The 20,313-nt window shown below is 46.6% G+C and overlaps 4 protein-coding genes across 4 annotated transcripts; 2 read left to right on the top strand and 2 right to left on the bottom strand.

The window, feature by feature from the left end:
- Window positions 1-50: 50 nt before the first annotated feature.
- Window positions 51-3,570, top strand: F4812DRAFT_444824 (Spc98 family-domain-containing protein; the record flags this gene model as incomplete). The annotated part of the gene is made up of 2 exons (XM_047935531.1): window positions 51-400; window positions 527-3,570. Coding segments are annotated over exons 1-2 (2,849 nt in total), but the record flags the coding sequence as incomplete, so codon positions are not given.
- A 1,382-nt stretch (window positions 3,571-4,952) lies between these two features.
- Window positions 4,953-9,246, bottom strand: F4812DRAFT_225609 (uncharacterized protein). The gene is made up of 2 exons (XM_047930480.1): window positions 5,966-9,246; window positions 4,953-5,907 (listed from the first exon to the last, which is right to left on the bottom strand). The coding sequence occupies exons 1-2, from the start codon at window positions 8,858-8,860 to the stop codon at window positions 5,167-5,169; spliced, it is 3,636 nt and encodes a 1,211-aa protein (XP_047786194.1). The 5' UTR covers window positions 8,861-9,246; the 3' UTR covers window positions 4,953-5,166.
- A 1,705-nt stretch (window positions 9,247-10,951) lies between these two features.
- F4812DRAFT_444818 (uncharacterized protein) lies at window positions 10,952-12,027 on the top strand. Its single transcript, XM_047935530.1, has one exon. The coding sequence runs from the start codon at window positions 11,531-11,533 to the stop codon at window positions 11,930-11,932; it is 402 nt and encodes a 133-aa protein (XP_047786193.1). The 5' UTR covers window positions 10,952-11,530; the 3' UTR covers window positions 11,933-12,027.
- Window positions 12,028-14,688: 2,661 nt separating this feature from the next.
- On the bottom strand, window positions 14,689-18,444 carry F4812DRAFT_444817 (OPT superfamily oligopeptide transporter). Its single transcript, XM_047935529.1, has 6 exons — window positions 16,733-18,444; window positions 16,262-16,670; window positions 15,836-16,131; window positions 15,754-15,778; window positions 15,423-15,673; window positions 14,689-15,349 (listed from the first exon to the last, which is right to left on the bottom strand). Exons 1-6 carry the CDS (start codon window positions 17,696-17,698, stop codon window positions 14,933-14,935), a joined length of 2,364 nt encoding a protein of 787 aa, XP_047786192.1. The 5' UTR covers window positions 17,699-18,444; the 3' UTR covers window positions 14,689-14,932.
- Window positions 18,445-20,313: the final 1,869 nt, after the last annotated feature.

The raw sequence follows: 20,313 nt of genomic DNA, 5'->3' as shown, positions 1-20,313 counted from the left end.
TCAGCCCTAGTTGACGTACTTATTAGAGTTCATTTCGTCCCCTTCGCGTCGCGTGGATTTGTTAAATATTTCAGATGATTATGTATACTATGTATACGTAGAGGTACATATATTCTACAATACATCGTCTTAAAAAAATAAAAACATTCCGAATTTACCTAATACTCGCTACCCGCTAGTTACATTTTATAAGTTACCTTACCTATATCTCTCGAACTATACTTCAAATACTTCAAAATGACACAATGTCCGGGTCAAATCAGGACAGAACAAAGCGTGTTGATCTTAGCATCAACCGCTTAATTGCCCAACTTATACCAGACGATCCACGATTGAGCGATGAAGATGCACAGGAAAGACATGATTTATATTTTGACGAGATTAAACAGCAACTAAATCAGTAAGAAGCCGCCCATAACTACCTAACCTAACCTATCTACTAGTTGTTGTCCAGTACCAGTATAAGAATAAATAACAGGTAGTCAGTCACTTTAAATCATTAACATTAACATTATTTCTTTCCCAGACCACGACCACCTCCCTTAGCCGACCAGAATCATGCATCCGAACTTATCAGAAGAAGGTTGGTTCAAACGAACCCGAGCCAGGCCCTTCGCTACTCCAATCTTTACTCGAGGTTGCTGGCGCTGCCTGTCCTGACCCAAAAATGGGCTATGCTCTACCTCCTGTATCAATTGGCCGACTCGCCCGATCCGACAGAACCAGATCCCGTCGCCTTTGCCGAATTTCAGCAGGAGCAGGCCAAGCGGAGGAAACGAGAGGAAAGAGAAGAGGCAGCCCTAGGTGGTCCTTCCAACCAAGAAAGTTCCGAAGTGTATAGGCGGGAGCAAAGCTCGGACGAGTACCATCCCACCGAGCTTCGAGACGTACTTAAGAATCCAAAAGATATGAAGTCCCACGATAGCGACTCTCAGCGACCCTCGACTGCCGGTGAATACAGACGCGCCAGAGCTGCCAGAGAGGAGACTCCAAGCCCTGCCAAGAGAGAAGTTGCTATAAAATCTAAGCTGCTGGCTGATAATTATTTCGATATCGACCCTTCAGAGCCGGCTCTCTTACGAGATATCCCCTACACCCTCCAAGGCCTTTCCTCAACTACTCTCCCGTTTGGGAAAGATGATTCCCTGAAGTTACCTGCTACCCTTCCGCCACCCCTAATCGGACTTCTTCATACACTCGCCGAACCATCTTTACTCTACCGCACTCTCGAGGAATTCGTCAAGACGCCCGCGAAGGGCCTTTTGGGTCAAAGTCTCCGTGCCGCTATCAGCGATGAGTTACGCTCGTATCTAACGCTCGTCGCGACGTTGGAAGGTCAAATTCGGCGTGCATTGTCTACTATTGACGAAAATGCGCCACGAAATGGCATTGGCAAGGCCGGTGTGACCTTAAAACGTTGCGTCGTATGGACTCGCGAAGCCACCATGGGTCTACGACTCATGAGTATGATTGCCGAAGAGTCTAAAAGCAAGAAAGGTGGCCAACTCATCACTTTAATTCATTCATTATCCTCGTCGCATGGTGATCCTATAGTAGGCGCCTTCGCTGAGCGTCTCCTAATGCCTATTACTCGTCCTTTCTATGACATATTAAGGCAATGGATATACAACGGAGAGCTCTCAGACCCATATCTCGAGTTCTTCGTGCAGGAGCAGTCGGTAGAAGCTATGCCTAAGGGCAAGTCGGGATCTATTAACGTTTGGGAAGATAAATACATATTAGCGGCAGATATGGTCCCTTCTATCATCACAAACGAGTTCGCTGAGAAGGTCTTTCTCATCGGTAAATCTCTCAACTTCATCCATAATAGCTGCGGCGATGCGCAGTGGGTCGAGTCGTACTCTAAGGAGTCCTCTAGGGAGTTACGCTACGGTGACACGGCCACTTTGGAAACATGGGTTGATGAAGCATATAAAACTACAATGCGTCGACTACTGCATCTTATGACGAACAAATTCCACCTCTTTGAGCACCTCCAAGCACTCAAGGACTATATCCTCTTAGGGCAGGGCGACTTCATCTCCCTCCTAATGGAGTCTCTCGCTGCGAACCTCGACCGCCCAGCAGGCGCTCAGTATAGGCACACCCTGACAGCTCAGTTAGAGCATGCCATTCGCGGGTCCAATGCGCAGTATGACTCCCAAGAGGTTTTACGCCGCCTCGATGCACGTATGCTGCAGCTCTCTCACGGTGATATCGGCTGGGACTGCTTCACGCTGGAGTATAAAATCGACGCACCTGTCGATGTGGTCGTGTCCGACTGGGGCAACCGTCAGTATCTCAAGGTGTTCAACTTCCTATGGCGCATCAAGCGCGTCGAATTCGCACTCTCATCTACCTGGCGAAAAGTCACCACAGGCTCTCGCGGCGTCCTGCAGACAGACCACCCCGCGGTCCGCCAGGCCTGGAAAACCACTCGGGGTTTTCTCGCCGAGATGGTCCACTTTGTCGGCCAGCTCCAATACTACATCCTGTTTGAAGTCATCGAAAGTTCTTGGACAGAGCTCCAGGAAAAACTACACAAGGAGGATGCTACCCTCGACGACGTCATTACCGCCCATTCGAATTACCTCAACTCTATCACTCATAAGGGTCTTCTGGGTGCCCGCCGCCGCCGCTTCGCCGGCTCAAACGCCGGCACGTCCACGTCCGCATCTACCTCCGCGGCGGGCGCCGCAGGCGCAGCGCCCGTCGAAGAAGACGACAACAGCTACATGATCCAGCTGGGGGAGCTCCTGCGCACGATGCTCGCGTACCGCGAGTGCGTCGACGGCTTGTACTCGTGGTCCGTGTCGGACTTCACCCAGCGCCAGGAGGCGGATCTCCGACACACAACTCCTCCCCCTCCGCCCGAAGACCCGGCCTCCTCCGTCCCGGGGGGTCCGCATAGCGAGTTCCCCGCGCTCAGGGAGCGCCTGCGCCACCTCGGTGACCGCTTCCGAGCGAAGCTCCAGATCCTCCTCGGCGACCTCGCGTACCAGGCCGACGTCGACCTCCGCTTCCTCGGCGTCGCGATGAATTTTAACGATGTTTATCAGCCCGTGCGCCGCAAACCCAAGGGCCCGCCGGTGCCGGGGACCGCGCAGTCGAGTAAGAGCGGCGGTGGCGCTGGGAAAGATGGTGAGGCGGGAGTTACTGCTGGGGCTGGGGCTGGGGCTGGAATTGGAACTGGGGCTACTGGGACTGGGAAGGGGGTTAAAGGGTGATGATTATGAGTGAGTGGGTTGTTGTGGTTGTTGGTTGGTAGTATCTGTTCGAGGGATAGTATCTTCAAAGCTACCAATAATAAAGTTTGTATCGAGCTAAAAGCTACGAGGCGTATTATGTCTTTCTATACACTTTTCTGAATGTCCTAGCCTCTTTGGTTTTCGCAAGAACATCATGGAATCAGTGTCACCGGCACACGTGAAGCATAGTACATGTATTAGAGCTGGTTCCGGGTCATGCCATGCCTCACAATGGCGAATAAGCTTTTTTTTTTCCTTAGGGCTAGTCGTCCGATCATGATAATAGATAGGGGTTGTGAATGATAAGACGCGAATAGTTTCAGAGTGATAGTTGAATATATTGTTTGTTTGTCAGTGTGGCAAGCAGGTCAGGTCTCATAAGATTTTGCCGTGCCACGAGAGTGAAGCAAGACCGCATCGCGTGATGATGATGATGATGATGATGATGGTATTAGCCAAATAAAAACAAGACCTAACCTAAACTACCTACGTGTAGTACAATACAAGTGACTAAGGAACCAGTCAGAAGAATGAAGACTCCGTACAGTGAAACTACCTAAGGGTATTTGGATTCTGGAATAATAATATTTTTTTCTTTGGTTCTTTTTCCTTTTTCCTATTTCCGCCTAGGTAACCCTGGGAAAAGTTAGTGAGAGGTAGTCAGTCACTTTTTTTACCCTTAGCTACCCACGAGTAACAAGACTACTACGATAGACTAGTTTCGTTCGCAAGTCGGAGAAATTCATAGCTCCAAAACCAAACCAAACAAGTTACCCTCTTAGGACTTTTCAAAACAAATACACATCATTCACAACAAACTTTTAGTCCTTCCTCCCTCTTTCTCGGAGATCAATCATTGACTTGACTTGACTTGATTTGATTTAACATGGCCATGCATGACATGACAAACGAAATAATATTTGGTATTGATGGTACCGAGAAACCTATCAACTTCTTCGACTACTGCCTTGACAAAAGAAACAAATCACACCCCATCGAAACCTTCACATTACAGAATCGAATCGAAGAATCGCAAGCGAGTAGCTCATGAGCAAATCATAGCATATCGTCATTCATACAGGTTTCGTAAAAACCGAGGACGTATCCGACCAATCCTCCTAGTCCTCTCGAGATGACGGTCCAGTTAGTCTGGGTAAGCTGATCTCTCTAAGCACAATTTTTTCCGTTTCTATATTTACACTGGTGCGAAGCCGAGTCTAGCAAAAGACGCCCCTCCGAATGCCCGTTTCATTACGGCCGTGTCCATTTTTTCCCCTTTCCATACCGTTATGTCGAAGTGAAAAAAAAAATGTTGTTGGAAACAGTCAACTCGTTAAAAAACAAAGGAAATTAGGACTGCTCGCCTCCGCCGAAGAGAAAACGCCGCCGTTACAAAGTCTCGGTCTCAAAGATCCGATTATGATGTCCATGATATATCGCCCCTTCGAGGTTAAGGTACTTGAAGAGTGGGAGGAAATATTCGACCGATAATGGTACGGACCAAAGAAATCCCCTGATGATATATCAAGGTCGTGAGGCATGATTCCCAACCGTAGGAACACCTGCGCCACCAAAGACCAATTGATGGTCAAAAACACTACCGTACTTGCCAAAGCAAATACAGGATAAATATCGTACTGCGATTAGGGTTCTAAATAGAACCAAATTGAGCATCGTTCAAGACGCAAAATTCAGGCACGCCATCACATCTCCAGTTGCGCGCAGATATATTCCTGGGCCAAATGCCAGAAACTTTATGACAGCCTCTACATATCCAGCCAGAGTCGGCCGATATACGCAAGGCAAAACAACACCTGCCACTGTGGCAAATGCAACTAACTCCATATCCAGTTCTAGGCCAGACCGAGCAAGATTCAGGTAGTCCCGTGGGATCAGTTGAAGGCTTCGAGCAAAGCGTTTACACATCAGTCATCTCCGTGTCTAGTGAGAGAGCAGTAGACACTTCATCCGCAGGGCCCCAATTTCCTTCAAAGACCGTCGCGGCAGCTCGTTGACGTGATGCGACCCAGTTGGCTGCTTCCAGATCGAGCAACTGGGAAACTGTGGGACGCATCATAGGGTCCGGCGTAAGCATCGACTTTACAATTATATCAAGGGAGTTAGGATGATCAGGGTCCTTCATGAAATCCGGAGGATGCTGGAGTTCGCTCTTACGGCCGAGGCCGAAAATATCAGCCGATTGGCGCGTGGCATTTCGGAAATTATAGCTGCGGCGTCCCGCAGGAGTAGCTCGGTCATCTCCAAACAAACCAACGCTACGTTCACTATCATCAAGCGGCATGCCATTAGCATCCCGCATGATTGCGCCCGCGTCTTGGGTGAGAACAGGAACTTCAGAGAAGTCACCCTCTCTCAACCCAGCCCAAGTTGTTCCGTTCTCAGGCAGCTTGACGTTGGCTGCAATTTCTAGCATGATTAGACCAAAGGAAAACATATCGGTAGGCTTTCCAATCTCTCCTCGAAGCGCCTCGGGTGCCAAATATTCGCGGTCTCCTTCTAGATCAGGGCCTTTCTCAATCGGCAAAGCTGTCGTTAAACCGAAGTCACCAATCTTCAAGGTACCTTCAAAGTTGATAAAGATATTGGCAGGTTTCAAATCGAGGTGGATATAGCCAGCATCGTGGATATGCTTCAAACCCTGCAATATGCAATATGTTAGTTACTCTTCACACGCAATCTACCGTCTTTATACGCACCTTGCCGATCTCGAGCATAATCTTCCAAATTCGGAAATCATCAAGTCGTCCCTTCAAGCCGACAAAAGATAAGAATGCATCAAGGCTACCCTCTTCGCAATACTCGGTCTGGATATAGAGACAGCCATCATCTTCCCAGCTGTTCGCAAGTTGAAGGATGTGATCGCAGCCTTTCAGGGTTTCCAATACAGACACTTCACGGAATCGAAGAGCTCGATCCTTATTGCCCTGAATCGGAAGGGTAAGTTTCTTCACGGCATAGACCTTGGTAGCCGGTGGAGGAGTTGCCCGATGAGTAGGAGTGCTGAAGAAGCTAGGCTGAATCATTCTTGCAGTCTGTGCGGCCTCGGTAACTTTATACACATATGAAAATTCGCCCTTTCCTATGAATTCTACCTTTCCAAAACGCTGAATGAGCCCCTCGTCCAAGTCGTGGGAATGCATACCATTGATAGGAGTAATGGCACGACGTTCAAAGAATGCCGGCATATTGTCGTGTCGGGTTGTCGGAGTCGCAGGTGGGAAAGCTGATTGTCTATCACCAGTGCCGGGGAACAAGAAGCCGTCATTTGCGTTTGAGATTGATAGACGACTTGCATCGAGAGGCGCACAGTTTCCCTGCGGAGTCCGGGGAGTTGTCGCCTTCTCTGCAAATTCCAGCCGTTCTAAAGGACTTGCTGTAATCACGGGGCTAGTCTTAGCAAACTGAACTTTGGTAGGGGACTTCACAAGAGGAGTCATCATCGAGCGTGTCTCGAGCCGCGCAGGCGAAGAAAACGAACCACGCTGAGCTCGAGATCGACTAAATGAAGGCAAAGAGAGACAAGGGTTGGGGTACGTCTCCTGAACAGCAGGTGTTGGCAGGTTCACAACCCCTTCGATAGGGGTAATGTTCCCTTCGCCTTTTCCGTCATTGCAGGATTGCTTTGGTAGATAGTACTTACGGCTGGCGGCAGAGTCTTGCTGTGAAGCTGCGCCGGATCCAAACCCAGACATGGAAGCAGGAAGACGGCGATTAGCCGTGGGGCTTTCGGTAGACAGTCGGCTCAGCCCGCTGGTACTTCGCGACGCGGTTTGCTGCTTTGTGGGTGTCGGCGGCAAATCTCCATCATTACTAGATTCACTTCCACCGAGCTTCTCCAAAGGACTGCGCCCATCATCACTACATACGCTAAATAAGCTCGCTCTTCGCGAATGGGTGCCGAATCCGTTGAAGAGCATAGGTCGAGGCTGATCGTTAAAGGGATTCTCAGATCGGTTCGGGGTCATAGATTCGAAAGGACTTGGTGGACGGTTAAAGGTATATTTGATATGCCTACCTCTGGCCTTGACATTGCCAGTCATAGGAGGAGGCGGATAGGTAGCAAAGCCACCAAGGGGCTTCTTGCAAGGTGTGTCGGGAACAGCCCCGTACGCACTAGCAGAAAACTTTGATGCGTTGTATTCCATCTTTGATACCAAGCCCGTGGATGCGAACGCCCCCTCATATGGCTTCTCGTTTTTATAGTCAGGGGTAGAAAGGCTTGCGATACCATGACTCGGCTTATAATGTTGGGGACGGATAGTACCACCAATTGGCAAGCTCTTGGAAAAGTTCATGGGCGCCCTCGATTTTTCAACAACGGGGACCGGAAAGTGCGTCGGTGAGTCATTGGAAAGACTTGAATTGGAAGACGACGTAGTCATAATACGAGACAATGGGTGTGGCTGCTGAGCTTGCTGGTTGAGCATATGCAAAGAGGGATTTGGCAGTGGAGATGGAGTATTGAACGGACTCTCTCGAGGGGGTGGAGGCATAAAGTGATCAAGAGACAATCGCGGTCGAGTTTTTCCATTAGGCGTACTGGTCTCGTTGGTGGGAGACTGCGATGATTGCGAAGAGCCCCGTCTTCCCCACGAAGTTCTCTCTCGTTGAGGGGTAGTAACTTCGCCAGAATTCTGAGATAATTGCTGAGAAGCATGGCGTTTGCCCCATGATGTTCGCTCTCGCTGCTGAAGAGTAGACTTTCGGAGAGAGCCAGCCCTGCGGATTGCCGCGTGAGATGCTAATGATGACGAAGGCTCGGAAACATTAGGGGAAACAGAGTTTGTCCAGTCATATTCTCGAGATGAATCATCTTGCGCATCGGCGCTTGGAGAGCCAGGGCCATGATCATAAACATTAAAATCGGCGCTCAAGCCATAACTGCGACGTTTGGGTTTTGGGCTCCCTGTAGAAGTCTGATCAAAATTCATTGTCGCGTCGCTTCGTTTTAGTGGGCTTGTGACAGAAGTTGTGGTAGTGCTATTGCCTGTGTCGCCAAATCGCGACCCAAACTGCGAGGACTCGGACATATCGAGATGCACACTGTGTCGATTGGTGGCCCTCTCAGCAGCTTTGCGCGGACCCGGGCTGCGCGTGCGGAAAATATTTAGGTTTTCCTGACCAGAGGGGACTGGTGCAAGTGACGGAATTGGCGTTAAGGGCGGATATGAATTACCAGAAGCAGAAGCTTGGGTTAATGCCCTTCTAGACGGGCTTCTTGGAGATGTTCGATGTCGAGAAATTGTTTTATTTGATGAAGCTGATGTTGGACTCTTTTTCGCTGATCGCAATGATAATTTTACGTTTGGGCGAAACGGCGTTGCAAGTGGTGACTGTGTATGTGGTTGATTTGCGGGGGGCGAATTAACAGAATTGTTTTGTCCGAAATATTGGGACTGAACGCGTCTAATGCACGGGGATGAAGGAGAGCTCGGGTCAGAACTGCTCTGCGATGTAGTTCGAACGAGTGCAAATTTTGATGGCGAACGCGAAAGTGATCTCCTTAATGATCTTAGACCTGCTTGTACATCCACGTGATGGTGCGGATGAGTTGGTGAGGGCAGAGTCAAAGTACCACCACTATTTGACATTTTGCCAGTCTGCAATCATGTGACAGTTATGCTGACAATATGCCCAGAACGTTCTATTGCCTAAAAAAAAAATTGTCGGCGACGTAGTTGACGACAAGTAAGTTAACGATCGAGACGAGAGCGACCGACAAATCGTTGAAGAGACGCCGACAATGAGGGACGCGTCAAGGGACCGGAACAGGGGTTCTGATTTAGATACTGCAACTAGCGACGACGGTAATAATCGTATAAACCGCTAGCTAGGATAGATGCTTCGTAGGTCAGGAATGCAAAAGAAGCAGTACTACTAATCGATCCAGGACATGTGGAATGTCAGACCAAGCAAGGGCAGTTTATGAAGACGTTTCTTCAACGCTTCATGCTGGAACAAGTTTTTTTTTTTTTTTTTTTTCGAGTTCGGGGTGAGACTATCGATTCACCACTTCCTTCCCTTGATATCTTCAGTTCTCTTTCGTTTTCGGTCGCGGAATACTAAAGTTTTCGATTCTCAGTTTCTCCCAACAATCACACGCAGAGTACACAAGAAACCGCCATTCAGTCTCGTCCGGCGCGATGTCGAACTAGGTGGGTTATTTTGGCTATAGGTTATTGGTTACGGAATAATACGTCGAGAAGGGAAAGGACGGCGGTAGCAGAGAGAGAAGTCCCACGGTAGGTAGGTATGTATGTAAGAGGTATGTAAGTGCGTAAGTAGGCGCGCGCGCAAACTCTTGACGGATCAACTGGTTGATTGTGGCGAATGCGACGAAAAAGATGGAGATGGGGGGAGGAGTTAACGGGAGGTTGGATCTGGAGATTTACTAGAAAAGGAGCGGTCGACAGGTCGCCAAGTGGGAAAGTACAGTACTTGATGTTCGCTAGAGTTCACTAGATCGTGCGTCAGAAATGCAGAGCCTAAACAGGGGTCACTGGTTCGTGAAAGCGCGTTTTGTTTATTTCGTGACGCGCGTGTGGAGGCAGGTACGCCACTAAGCAGGTACGTTTTTTTATCCTTGTGCCCTAAGAGTCAAGACCGTGCGTCACATTTTAATCATACTATATACTTTATACTTGTAAGTAGATACATACATTTGTACATTAGGTCGTACCTGTATCGCATGTACCTTAGGTACTTTTGTTCAGTCTTTTGCAGACCGCTCTGTTCTTGACCTCGGAGGTTTTTTAAGAAAACTGCAGATGCAGTCCTCCTTTCTAATTAATATTGGCCATGATTTTTTTATTTTTATTTTTTTTGGCTTTGTTTTTGTCCATGATGTTACTTAAATCTTGTCCGTTAGTGAATAAAACATTACATACAAGCGGTGGAAATACCAGGTAGGTTAGGTAGTCAGCATACATGTAAGTAAAGGTCGGCTACCTCCTTCGTGTCCGCACTGCATTGATTTTAACTCCATTGTTCAACATGAGGTTTCAGTTCACGAAATAAATATATGTACGTACGTAGTTATTGTTTTCTTTATGTACTTATTGAAAAAAAAAATATCTAACCAACATACCTATGTAGCCACATGGATATGGATAGGTAAGGATGCCTAGGTAGTATCCTGTTGATGTGCGCGCTGATCCGGGAGCCTATCCTAACCCTACCTCCTCCTACATACATAGGAGGTACGCTACCAGTTCTGAGTATTGTACAATACTGTCATCCCGCCTTGCCCACCTGCAGCCACCCCAGCTGCGGGCAATGTAGCTGTAGCCTCAAACAACCCCCACCAGTTATCAGCCCGCATCGCCGGATTGTTCAAACACGGCGCCAGCCACCAATACACTATGGCCATTAATTATAGCCTCCCCTATTTTTCTTCCCCTTTCCTCTTTTGAAAACTTTTTTTTCTCTCCCATCTGTCTTACGAGTTAGGGTCGTCGTCGGGAAATTCTAGAACTGATCACCTCTTTACGAAACTCGTCACATTTCCCCTTATTAAAAACGTCGTCTCGGTGGTAAGAGATATACAGTATACAAGGCGATATTGGCCAGAAAGGGAAATAAACAAATAATCTAAAAGTAAATAGTAATCTTAATACGACGGGCGAACTATTATGATCTCATTATTGAGATTCATGCACGGTTGGAGGCGTTTAGAGGAAGAGGGAGGGTTGAAATGCTTGTTCCCTCCCCCAACTTCCATGTTCCCTGCTTGGGAAGAAGAGGAAGAAAAAAAAAAGAAAAGAAAAAAGCTTGGGCCACATGGGTTTTTATTCCTTTTGCTTCTTTTTTAAGATGATCTCACATCATCACATGCACAAGCATCCCGCCTTGGCTCTATCCACACGTGCAGTGAACCACAACAGGAAGCACAGACGGATGTAAGCTGGATTACTTTTCACAGCATAAGCTTATACCTTAAAAATAAAATTAAGTCGATATATGATACTATGCCCAAGTCGCGGTGGGCGTCAATGCCCATCTATCACCAGATAAGAACAGTCCGGGGTAAATGATTATTTTCCAAGTCGCATCGCATCGCATCGTATCGCATCGCGTCCGCATTACGAATTGGGTATGCTTCTAGACTTTCCGCGACAGGTTGCAAACAAGAGGTCTCGGCACTGCCGCGCAGTCTCAGTCAATGTTTCCCATCTTAACTCAGGTTCGCCGCGGATTGTATTACTTCGAAGTTTTTGACAAGTCTCACGGTTTGGGGCGTCAGGGCGTTTGTCAATCGCATTATGACGGTTTGTGACATTTATGACAGTTGGGTTACATGTTACCTAAAACCATTATACCGTCTAATAATGTTTCGGGTTCCTCCACTCGTGGTACGTAGCACTAAACAACGTCCGTGGTCTTTTAAAGTTTTAGGCAGTGGGCAGCGGCAGGAAGCGAACAAGCATACCTACAGGCTACATAAGCATATACCTACAAGCATATGTACAAGCATACAAGCATATTTTTGGAGTCCGAGTGTCTTGATAAAGAGTATCTACCCGTTCGTCGAGATAACGCTTTCCGAGATCCGACACTCCTTTATAATCTTCTTTTTTTTTCTTATCGTCAATCTAATCGTCCTTTTTCTCCGTCGAGCAACCCCATCGCGGGGCATTGACATCACAAAATACCTATGTACCTAAAGGTTAATACATATAATATAGCATGGATTGGCCTGATTGATAACAGCGCAAACCAGTTCAAACTTTCAATACAATTTTGGTGATAGAAATAAACGCTCAATCCCTCTATGCCCGATAGTTGCTTGCTCATCAGCATCCAGAAAGAATACTACTCCAATGTATCGTACCAGTCCAATCCTCCTTTGCTCTGGAATAGCTTCAAATTGCCGATGGGGAAATCTACGCCGCATACGTACATAATTTAAAAGTCCGTTGCCCCAATTTACGCAATGTGGACTACCAAAACGGGATAACCCGCAATCAATTACCCTCGTATAGTATAGGGTTCAGTCTACATCCCACATCCTCCATTGGGCACACATAGACTAGGTATAAAAATACCCTTCAAGTTGGTTCGTCGTCGTATGAACAGACGTTATATTTCGTAGCTGCAACTACCACCTTCAGGTTCCTCCCACGTAAACCTCAACTTTACGTGCCACGTACGCCAGTCTGTGGAGGTTGCGAATGGAGGCGTAAGACTGCGGACTTACAGCTTATACAACAGTGGTTCTTCCCGTTCTACATCTCCGGGTCCAATTCTATATCCCTTCAAACGCTCCTAGTATTGTTAACGGCTCTCTGGGGGCTGCATTAGCATCTTTACCTGTGCAGTTTGACTGGTGCCACGCTAGCTTTACCAATTCCTCATTCTCCTCCGCCGCCGACGCCGCTTCGGCCCCGTTCCCATAAATTGAGGGGTTATTTCTCCCAAGGCCAAAGTACTATTCGACCTCCCAGAATTCACTTATATCGTCTTACCAAGTAAGTGCGTGGGTGGGTGATGGTGGGTTAGGTTAGGTAGGTATCGTGTAGTTTGGGCATCTTCGCCTCGCACTCTCTCTCATCTGAGTCACACAAGCAGGAAGCAGGAAGCAGGAATCGAGTGAAGTGCCTCCCGTGCTTCCCGCAATGCCCGTATTTTTACTGCTACGTGAAAAAGCAATATAGAGACATTTTCTGATTGATCAGGTTACTAAGTGACGCCATCTTCACCCGTGATCGATAAACGGAGATGTTAGACTCCTCGGGGATCACCCGGATCTCCGCCGGTAGGTAGATCAAATGACCTTGTCTAAGAAATTCGCGGGCTTCGAATCAACGTCATATATTTTTTTGAAGAGCCGTCTGTTATGGGTAAGACAACAATGATGCAACTCGGGTAGAAGAGTGGTAGTAAGAGATAGCTCGATGAGCTCTCCGGTTTCCTCACCTTAGGTAAAGGGAGAGTGAGAGAAAACAAGGGGCGCTGGCTAGGCCCAAATAAATAGTTTTCGAGTATACTAACCGCCCAAACATCATCCTATGTAGAGTACATGTACGACGATGGATTTCAAAGTATGTAGCGCCTACACGTAGTATACTAAGTGGAGAGGTGCTGCTTGATGCGACGAATTAGACATAACATATTTGGTGGGTTGCCTATAATAACCTCCTCTATACTTGGTGGGCCAAAACAACGCCAGCGTTGACGAGATAATTTCCTCCCGCAGCCGTCATTATCCACAAAATTACTGCATTTGTATCCCCCGTTGTACTATTTTTGTTTCAATGTGTTTCGTGGCTTGCATAGCCCAGCAGTAAGTGAGACTTCGCGAAAGTACCACTTGCTCTAGCTTAGGCCTAGATGCCGCCTGCATCATCCCAACCTTTTGACGTCTAGCTCGTTGCTAAGTCGTCACGTGCTGGAATCTTCTATAACTTCTAGCGTACTTGGGAGTTGGACATAGGGGTACGTAAGAATATATTGCTTGGTGTAGTAGTAAGTTGTGATTAGATGTTTTTCTTCACATCGTGCAATCTCTTCAGGTATTCGGAAAACAAAAATGCTGCTTGCCTATGAGAATATTACTCTTGGTGTATGAACCCGGTTTATAATTGTATTTCAACCTGGTTTTGAAAGCACACTTCAAGTCTAAAGTACAGATAATAATGTATATGTATGTATGCGTGAGAGAAAGAATTCCAGTTTCATTACAACGTTACCTATTAAATACCTATGTAAATTTCTGTAAATATATAAATAAGATCACGCATGCTTATTAAATAAATAGTGTCTCTTAAGCTACTAATCATATATGATAGCTTCAAACATTAACTTGTTTACTTTGTCTTGGGTGTTGATAATAAGGGTTTATATTTAAGTACCTAACTTAAACTTAAGAATGCATAGATCTTAAAGCAGAAATAATAATAATTATATACCTACCTCCTAATTTATCTGATACATTAATTATGTGTTCTAACACCAACGACAAAGCAGCTGGAAATCTCCATTTTGGACACGATAAAAGAGCCATTTCCGCGTCTCTCAAATCTGATAGTTGACATTGATAGATAATAATTCATAGCACCTTAAATAACGCCAATGTGTTGTTATAGCTGTCCTCCGCATTGGAAAAGCTTTTGCATTGTCAGAGATATGAGGGATAAGTTGGTGGAATAGGGGTTGGTTGGCAATATAAACAGTAGCTAGCTCCCTTCGCAAGAGGATAGAAGGTCAGGCTTTACTAATTCAACGCAATATACTGCGTGTAAGACCCTGACCTCTACTCTGTATGCGGCATTCTACACCGAGGGCGTACTTGAAATAATAGCCAACTACTCGACGTACCTTAGGCAGGTATTTCGTAAGTAACATATAGAACGAGTTTTATAAATATACCTCGGCTTTGGGCTTCCACGGCATGAACCTGTTGTAATGGTAGCATATGGTTCCCAAGTTACTAAATACCCGGAAGTTAAAGGCTCCTTGTTATATCTACGCTCTAGTGTCAGACACGTTTGTAGCCTCTCGTGAGCATAAGCAATCCACACTCCTTGTGTAACCGTGCGTACGCAACTCACGTTGAAGCAATGCTATGTTCCCCAGCTTTTAGTCAGCCTTGGTGGCGGTATCAATACTGTATATCTACAGTGCCATTATGTTATTGTTGTACCTAGATGTTTTCCTAATTCTACTCAAGTCTCAAGTGCATAGCACTTCTCCACGCTAACCGCATCATTCCCCCACCAATTCGGCATGCCGATAACCTTCGCACTACCGAAGATCAAGAAGATCAAGAGCATGTTCAAGTTGAAACCAGCATCGAATGCGGCCGCGAGAATAAAGTTGTACTTGGCCCATAGCTGGTATCGGTACCGGTACGCCCAGTACATAACGACGAACCCCCCTATGAAACGCGAGAAGTACCCCGTCGACACGTTGCCGTAGAAGATGGACGCGCCGCTGAAGAAAATAGTGGTGTTGAAGAGGTGGAACTTCGCGCGAGGGAACAGTCGGTGGAGTGCGTAGACGATGGCCGGGCAGGCCGCGCCGACGAGGAATGCGTAGGGGAGAGGACGAAATTGTTCTTGTCGGAAAAGTCGGGTTGGTCCCTTTTGAGGGACGTTAGTGTTTGGTGTTTACCTATGCATGATTCACGGACAATCAGAACGAAAGAAAACTTACCAATAGAACGTATTGAACTCCCATCGTCAAAGAGCTAGCTAAACTCTGACCCGTCCAGATATGGGCTGGATCATCAACAGCTCCAGTCAGGTACTCACGCTTAGAGTCCATGATCCAGCGCATTGCTGCATAATTGATCGGTACACCCATGGTGATTCCGAAAATTTGCGAAAAGAAAACTGCACGTTGGGGAACGTGCATGTAATGCCCTATTTTCTGATCTTGCAACATATACTGGGCCCGATACCAAGCTATTTTTACTGTCAGTAATGATCATAAAAAGGGAAGATTTGGCGAAAACGAGTAATCAATGGAATAGGGGCTATCATACCGCCACCAGCCAGAGCACCATATATCTGATTGACAAGATTAGCTACCCATGTATAAAACGCTTATTAGGATGATAGACTTACACTAGCTCCAATGGGATTACGATGGGTGCTTAGGTTCTGCACCATCGTGCCGTACAATAGCTCATTGAACGTCCCGATGGGCAGCTGGAAGTTGCTAATGGCGTAAAGCCAGCCGAGGGGAACGACAATAGCGGCTCCTGTCGCGAGTGCCACCAGATAAGTCCACCAGGGGATGAACAAGAGGTCCATCCCAACCATTGTCATGACACATGTAAAAGAACCGAGGAATAACACAATATACCACCATAAAGGAACTTCCTTGTATGATCTCATGAGCACATTTAAACGGTCCGTGTCTGCTTATGTTAGCGTCCTGGTACATAAGTTGAGTACTTAGGTAGGCTGGTGATATAGTAACGTACTAGAAACATATTAGTTTCAATGAACATATCATAACATATTATTAGTGAGATTACTGTGCGTACCATTGATGGTTGATTCCCTGACCGGGATTTTTCTGACGTGCCCGAAACTTCCTGAACCCCTCTCTGATTTGACCGGCTCCAAAGAATACAATCCAGGAGTAAGCAGACACGTAAGAAGCGTAATCAAAGAAAATGGACCACAGGTAATGAACACCAAGGTACAGCGGTCCGTTTTCTTCATAAGCAGTCTGATTGAAGGTATTTTGCGGTGTGACTAGGTCGGTCACAGGATATCTGCTCCCATCAGCAGTACAAGCTCGGTTCGTCATTAAGCAATGAGGGTAATTTCCAAGGTGTCCCCATTTTGCAGCGGGCAGTAGAATCCAGCATGACATAACGAAGGAGCAGAAAAGGACGACCTGCGACCACCAAGGACTCAAAAATAGCGGAACTCCGGCGAGATAGTTGGACTTTCAAAATCAGTTAGTACGGTATCTTTTAGTCCCTATTATAATTCCACCAAAAGACTTACGATATTGGCCCAATCAAAGCTGAAGTTGAGAAAGCCCATTCCACCAAGGCCGGATCCGATAAAGTTGGCGACAGGATTATGAGGAGCGACCCAGCATAAGAAGGCCATGGAGTTCAACATCGGAAAGGCGTACTCGGGTAAGAACTGCCATAACGTGACGCCCAGAAGCACCCACCAGAACACGCGCATCTGCTTGCGCGCAGTGCGAGTCGGGTTTTTGTTCTGTCGACTCTGAGTCTCGAAAAGCGCTGCTTGGCAAAGAGCCTGGAACCAGGGGTATGCCGGTTCGTATAGTAGAATTTGACGAGCAAGCGCGGCGAAGGCGTACCCTGTAGCATCGATGGACCACATGAAAAAGATGGCGGCTGCAGGATGAAGACGCTCGTTAAAGTAAAGGTCGCCGATCGAGATCGGAGTGGTGCCTCCATTGCCTGTCGCGCCAGAAGCTGCTGTTAAAGTGACTAAGACATGCTCTTTGACCGACCATGGTCCTGGGTTCATGTTAAAAGACCAGCGAGTGAAGGGAATATGAAATTCGCGATTAGGAAGGACGCGGGCGAGCCAGAGGCCGACATAATTGGAAGCTATCTGGACGAAGAAGACTGAGTAAGGTGCATACGTGGTTCGGTAGCTGTTCATGGAAGATAAAAAAGCACCTGGAATAACGAAGATGATAGAAAGGATGAAATATCGAAATGTCAAGGTGGGCAAAGTTGTATCATCGTGAAGACTGACGACCCGTCTGACTTCAGGAGGGATCTGGCTGATCTCGGGGTCATTTTCGTTCTCGAGATCCGCATCAACCTCAATGGAGTCCTCGACGGGAAGTTTCTCCTTGCCTGGGCTGATGTCCTTAACTACGTCTTCTGTTAAGGGAGGTAGTTGGTTAGTTGGAGGCTCAGCTGCGGGCGCTGCACTAGAGAACTTGGCTTCGTCCTTGGCGTCGCCCGAAATGCGGGAAGACATCTCGGCGCCTTTGAGTCCCCGGATTCAAATACTTGGCGGTGATAAACTCCTTTTGATAATTTGATAATGGAATTTGAGACTTCCGTTTAACTTGGCGACGCTCCAAATCGACGCTCCAACTCAACGCGCCAAAGGTAGCTCGGCGGTAGGATGCATGGAAATCGCGAGGAACACAACGGGTCTTAAGTTTTCTTATTTATATTACGGCTGGTACTACCAACGCGGACATAGCTCTAACTGCAGGGCCGATTACATTGTATGTATAGTTCGTGTTGCTCTTTACCAACCATGTAAGCGATCATTGGAAAGAGTTAGTACCAATCACGCAATCGCGGCGCATATAAACGATTCGCAGGAGAGTGGGTTATATCTCGGCGCATCTCGCCATATGCATTTGCGTCTAGACAAAGTACCCAGGGTCGTAGTGCTTTACCCCGGTTCCGCGGGTTCGCGGCTAGACACGGCAGATGTTGATGAACAGCTTTTTTTTTTTTGCCCTTGTTTCTTCACGTTATATAAAGTGAGATTTCTTTGGTGACAAGGTTCTTAATGTATCTGTCATATTATTAGATACTTGAGTATGCTTGCGTGATAGATTGATATAATGGTGTAGAAGACCGGATGTAATTGTTGGATGATAGAACATAAATAACAAACGCGCCCTTAAATGACAGAAAAAATAAACATCTGATAGGTGCATAGGAGAAACCCGAATCCGATATTAGAATTTGAACGGCTTTAATTCAACACCTTCCTTATCTTTTGAGACAGCTCATTCCATGACACTTACCGTTCAAAAAGCAATAGGCCATGTCATGGAACTGCGAGGGTCGTATGAGACTGCGTCAACTTACTAAGTCCTTAATGTGAATGATTATCGGATTACATACCTACATATGAGCGGCACGTCTTCGATGAACTTTACGGAAGCCATGCTGGCATGTATCCCTAGCATAATGCCTTCAGCCACTTGTCTTGCGTCATCCTCCTTTCTTGTAGGCTTTCTGAAGCCGAGTTGGGTACCTAATTTTGGAAAGAGGTTCCCCTTTTCGTAGCATGTAAATCTTTCTAATTTCAATTTTCAATGATTCCGCCTGGGTTTTCTGTATGGATGGAACTAATATGTTCCATAACAACTTTTCCCAAGTACCTAGCTTAGAGCCTCCGCCCTGAGTGACGCATAACTTCATCAACCCTCTGTCGATAGCTCCGGCTGCTAGGAAAATCACGATTATGACTACGACAATTATGTGTTGCTTTATTATGATTTTGCGAATTTATACTTAAGTGTGCGTAACCTGTCATGGTGGTATAGAAGATAGTAAGTTATCAGTTATCCTATACCTATTAGCCAAAAAGGGGCCAATACGGTAGGTACGGCAAGTCTTTTGCCTTGGTCCGGCGGTAAGGACTTGTAATGAAAGATATTCATATGGTGGCCACTCGTAAGGTGATTACAGGTTCTGATTACTAGCTATTGTGGTGTTCTATTGGCGTGTCTGTTGGAATGAATAACCTTTCTTAAGTGGTCGGGGACTTACTATAGATAATAGCCTGACGTACCAGCATCTTTTAAGTCGCCCTTCAGGATCATTTCACAGGTAGAAATACCCCTAGTATAGAATCATTACCTATGGCTCGGTTTTCCCCCTTTTGAATAACTTCGATGTTTGAAGATGCTATTACAGGTAGGTATATATAATTGCTGCAACCTTCTTTGAAAGCAGCATTTCTGCGTTTCTATCTTCGCATCTCTCGGCCAACGAAGAGCGTTAGGATTATAATATATGTTTCACTTGCTCATATCGCCCTTTTCAACATAACCACCGCCATAATAGCGAGGGTTAGGTACTTGCGGCCATATATACTGGCTACTTCACACCTCGGATTCTAACCTTCAAATTGGTTGTTCGGTAACAGAGACGATATCGCTGGGGGGAAGAAGGGGGTTGGTTGGGCGATATAAAAAGATGATAATAACAATAATAAATAAAAGAAAAGGGGGAAAAATTGTTCCGAGTGCCAGCGAACCTCAGAAATCCCCAGAACCCACTAGACCGATGAATGAACGAGGCCGTTGCATATATACCTAAGTATATGCGCTGTCAAGTTACGTATAACTATATTTTCACAGCAAGAGTTGTTCATTGATGATCAACAGCTATCAAAGGATAGTAGCGCAACAGGTGAGGTTCGAACTGTACTCGGAAACTGCGTGCCTACCACTTGGCCATTGCCCCCGTAGGAGCGTTATTGGTACTTGCCTTAAATGACATTATATGCTTAACCTTTTCCCCGTGCTTTCCTTTTTTTTTCGCTTTTTTCTTTTTGGCAGCTGTCAGCCTCGTGCAATTGAAAAACCTCATGACTATGTACCTCTACCTAGTACCTAGGTTGCGTTCCCATACAGCCATGACGCCCACCTTCTGGATATCGCTTTGGATCACAACGAGCGCTTTGAGCCCTGCTACTTAATTTTATTTACTTCTAATACCTATATGCTTCATTCGCTCATAACATTGACATTTACCACTGGGACGAAAGATGGGCGTATGCTGTATCTTCCTAATAGGATCGATCGATGTAGGTTCTTCGAACCGGGGGGGGCGGGGCGC

This window comes from Daldinia caldariorum (genome assembly GCF_022478825.1).
Source record: "Daldinia caldariorum strain CBS 122874 unplaced genomic scaffold F4812scaffold_23, whole genome shotgun sequence".
Lineage (NCBI taxonomy): Eukaryota > Fungi > Ascomycota > Sordariomycetes > Xylariales > Hypoxylaceae > Daldinia > Daldinia caldariorum.
This window is presented reverse-complemented; position numbering and strand designations above follow the sequence as displayed.

Excerpts from the sequence above, each read along its gene's own strand:
- F4812DRAFT_225609 (XM_047930480.1), bottom strand. The coding sequence starts at position 8,860 with ATGTCAAATAGTGGTGGTACTTTGACTCTGCCCTCACCAACTCATCCG. Across the intron at positions 5,908-5,965 it reads TTATGCTCGAGATCGGCAAG|GGTTTGAAGCATATCCACGA; the intron begins GTGCGTATAAAG and ends TGCATATTGCAG.
- F4812DRAFT_444818 (XM_047935530.1), top strand. The coding sequence starts at position 11,531 with ATGACGGTTTGTGACATTTATGACAGTTGGGTTACATGTTACCTAAAA.
- F4812DRAFT_444817 (XM_047935529.1), bottom strand. The coding sequence starts at position 17,698 with ATGTCTTCCCGCATTTCGGGCGACGCCAAGGACGAAGCCAAGTTCTCT. Across the intron at positions 16,132-16,261 it reads TCAGGGAATCAACCATCAAT|ACACGGACCGTTTAAATGTG; the intron begins GGTACGCACAGT and ends TAACATAAGCAG. Across the intron at positions 15,674-15,753 it reads TGGTGCTCTGGCTGGTGGCG|CTTGGTATCGGGCCCAGTAT; the intron begins GTATGATAGCCC and ends CAGTAAAAATAG.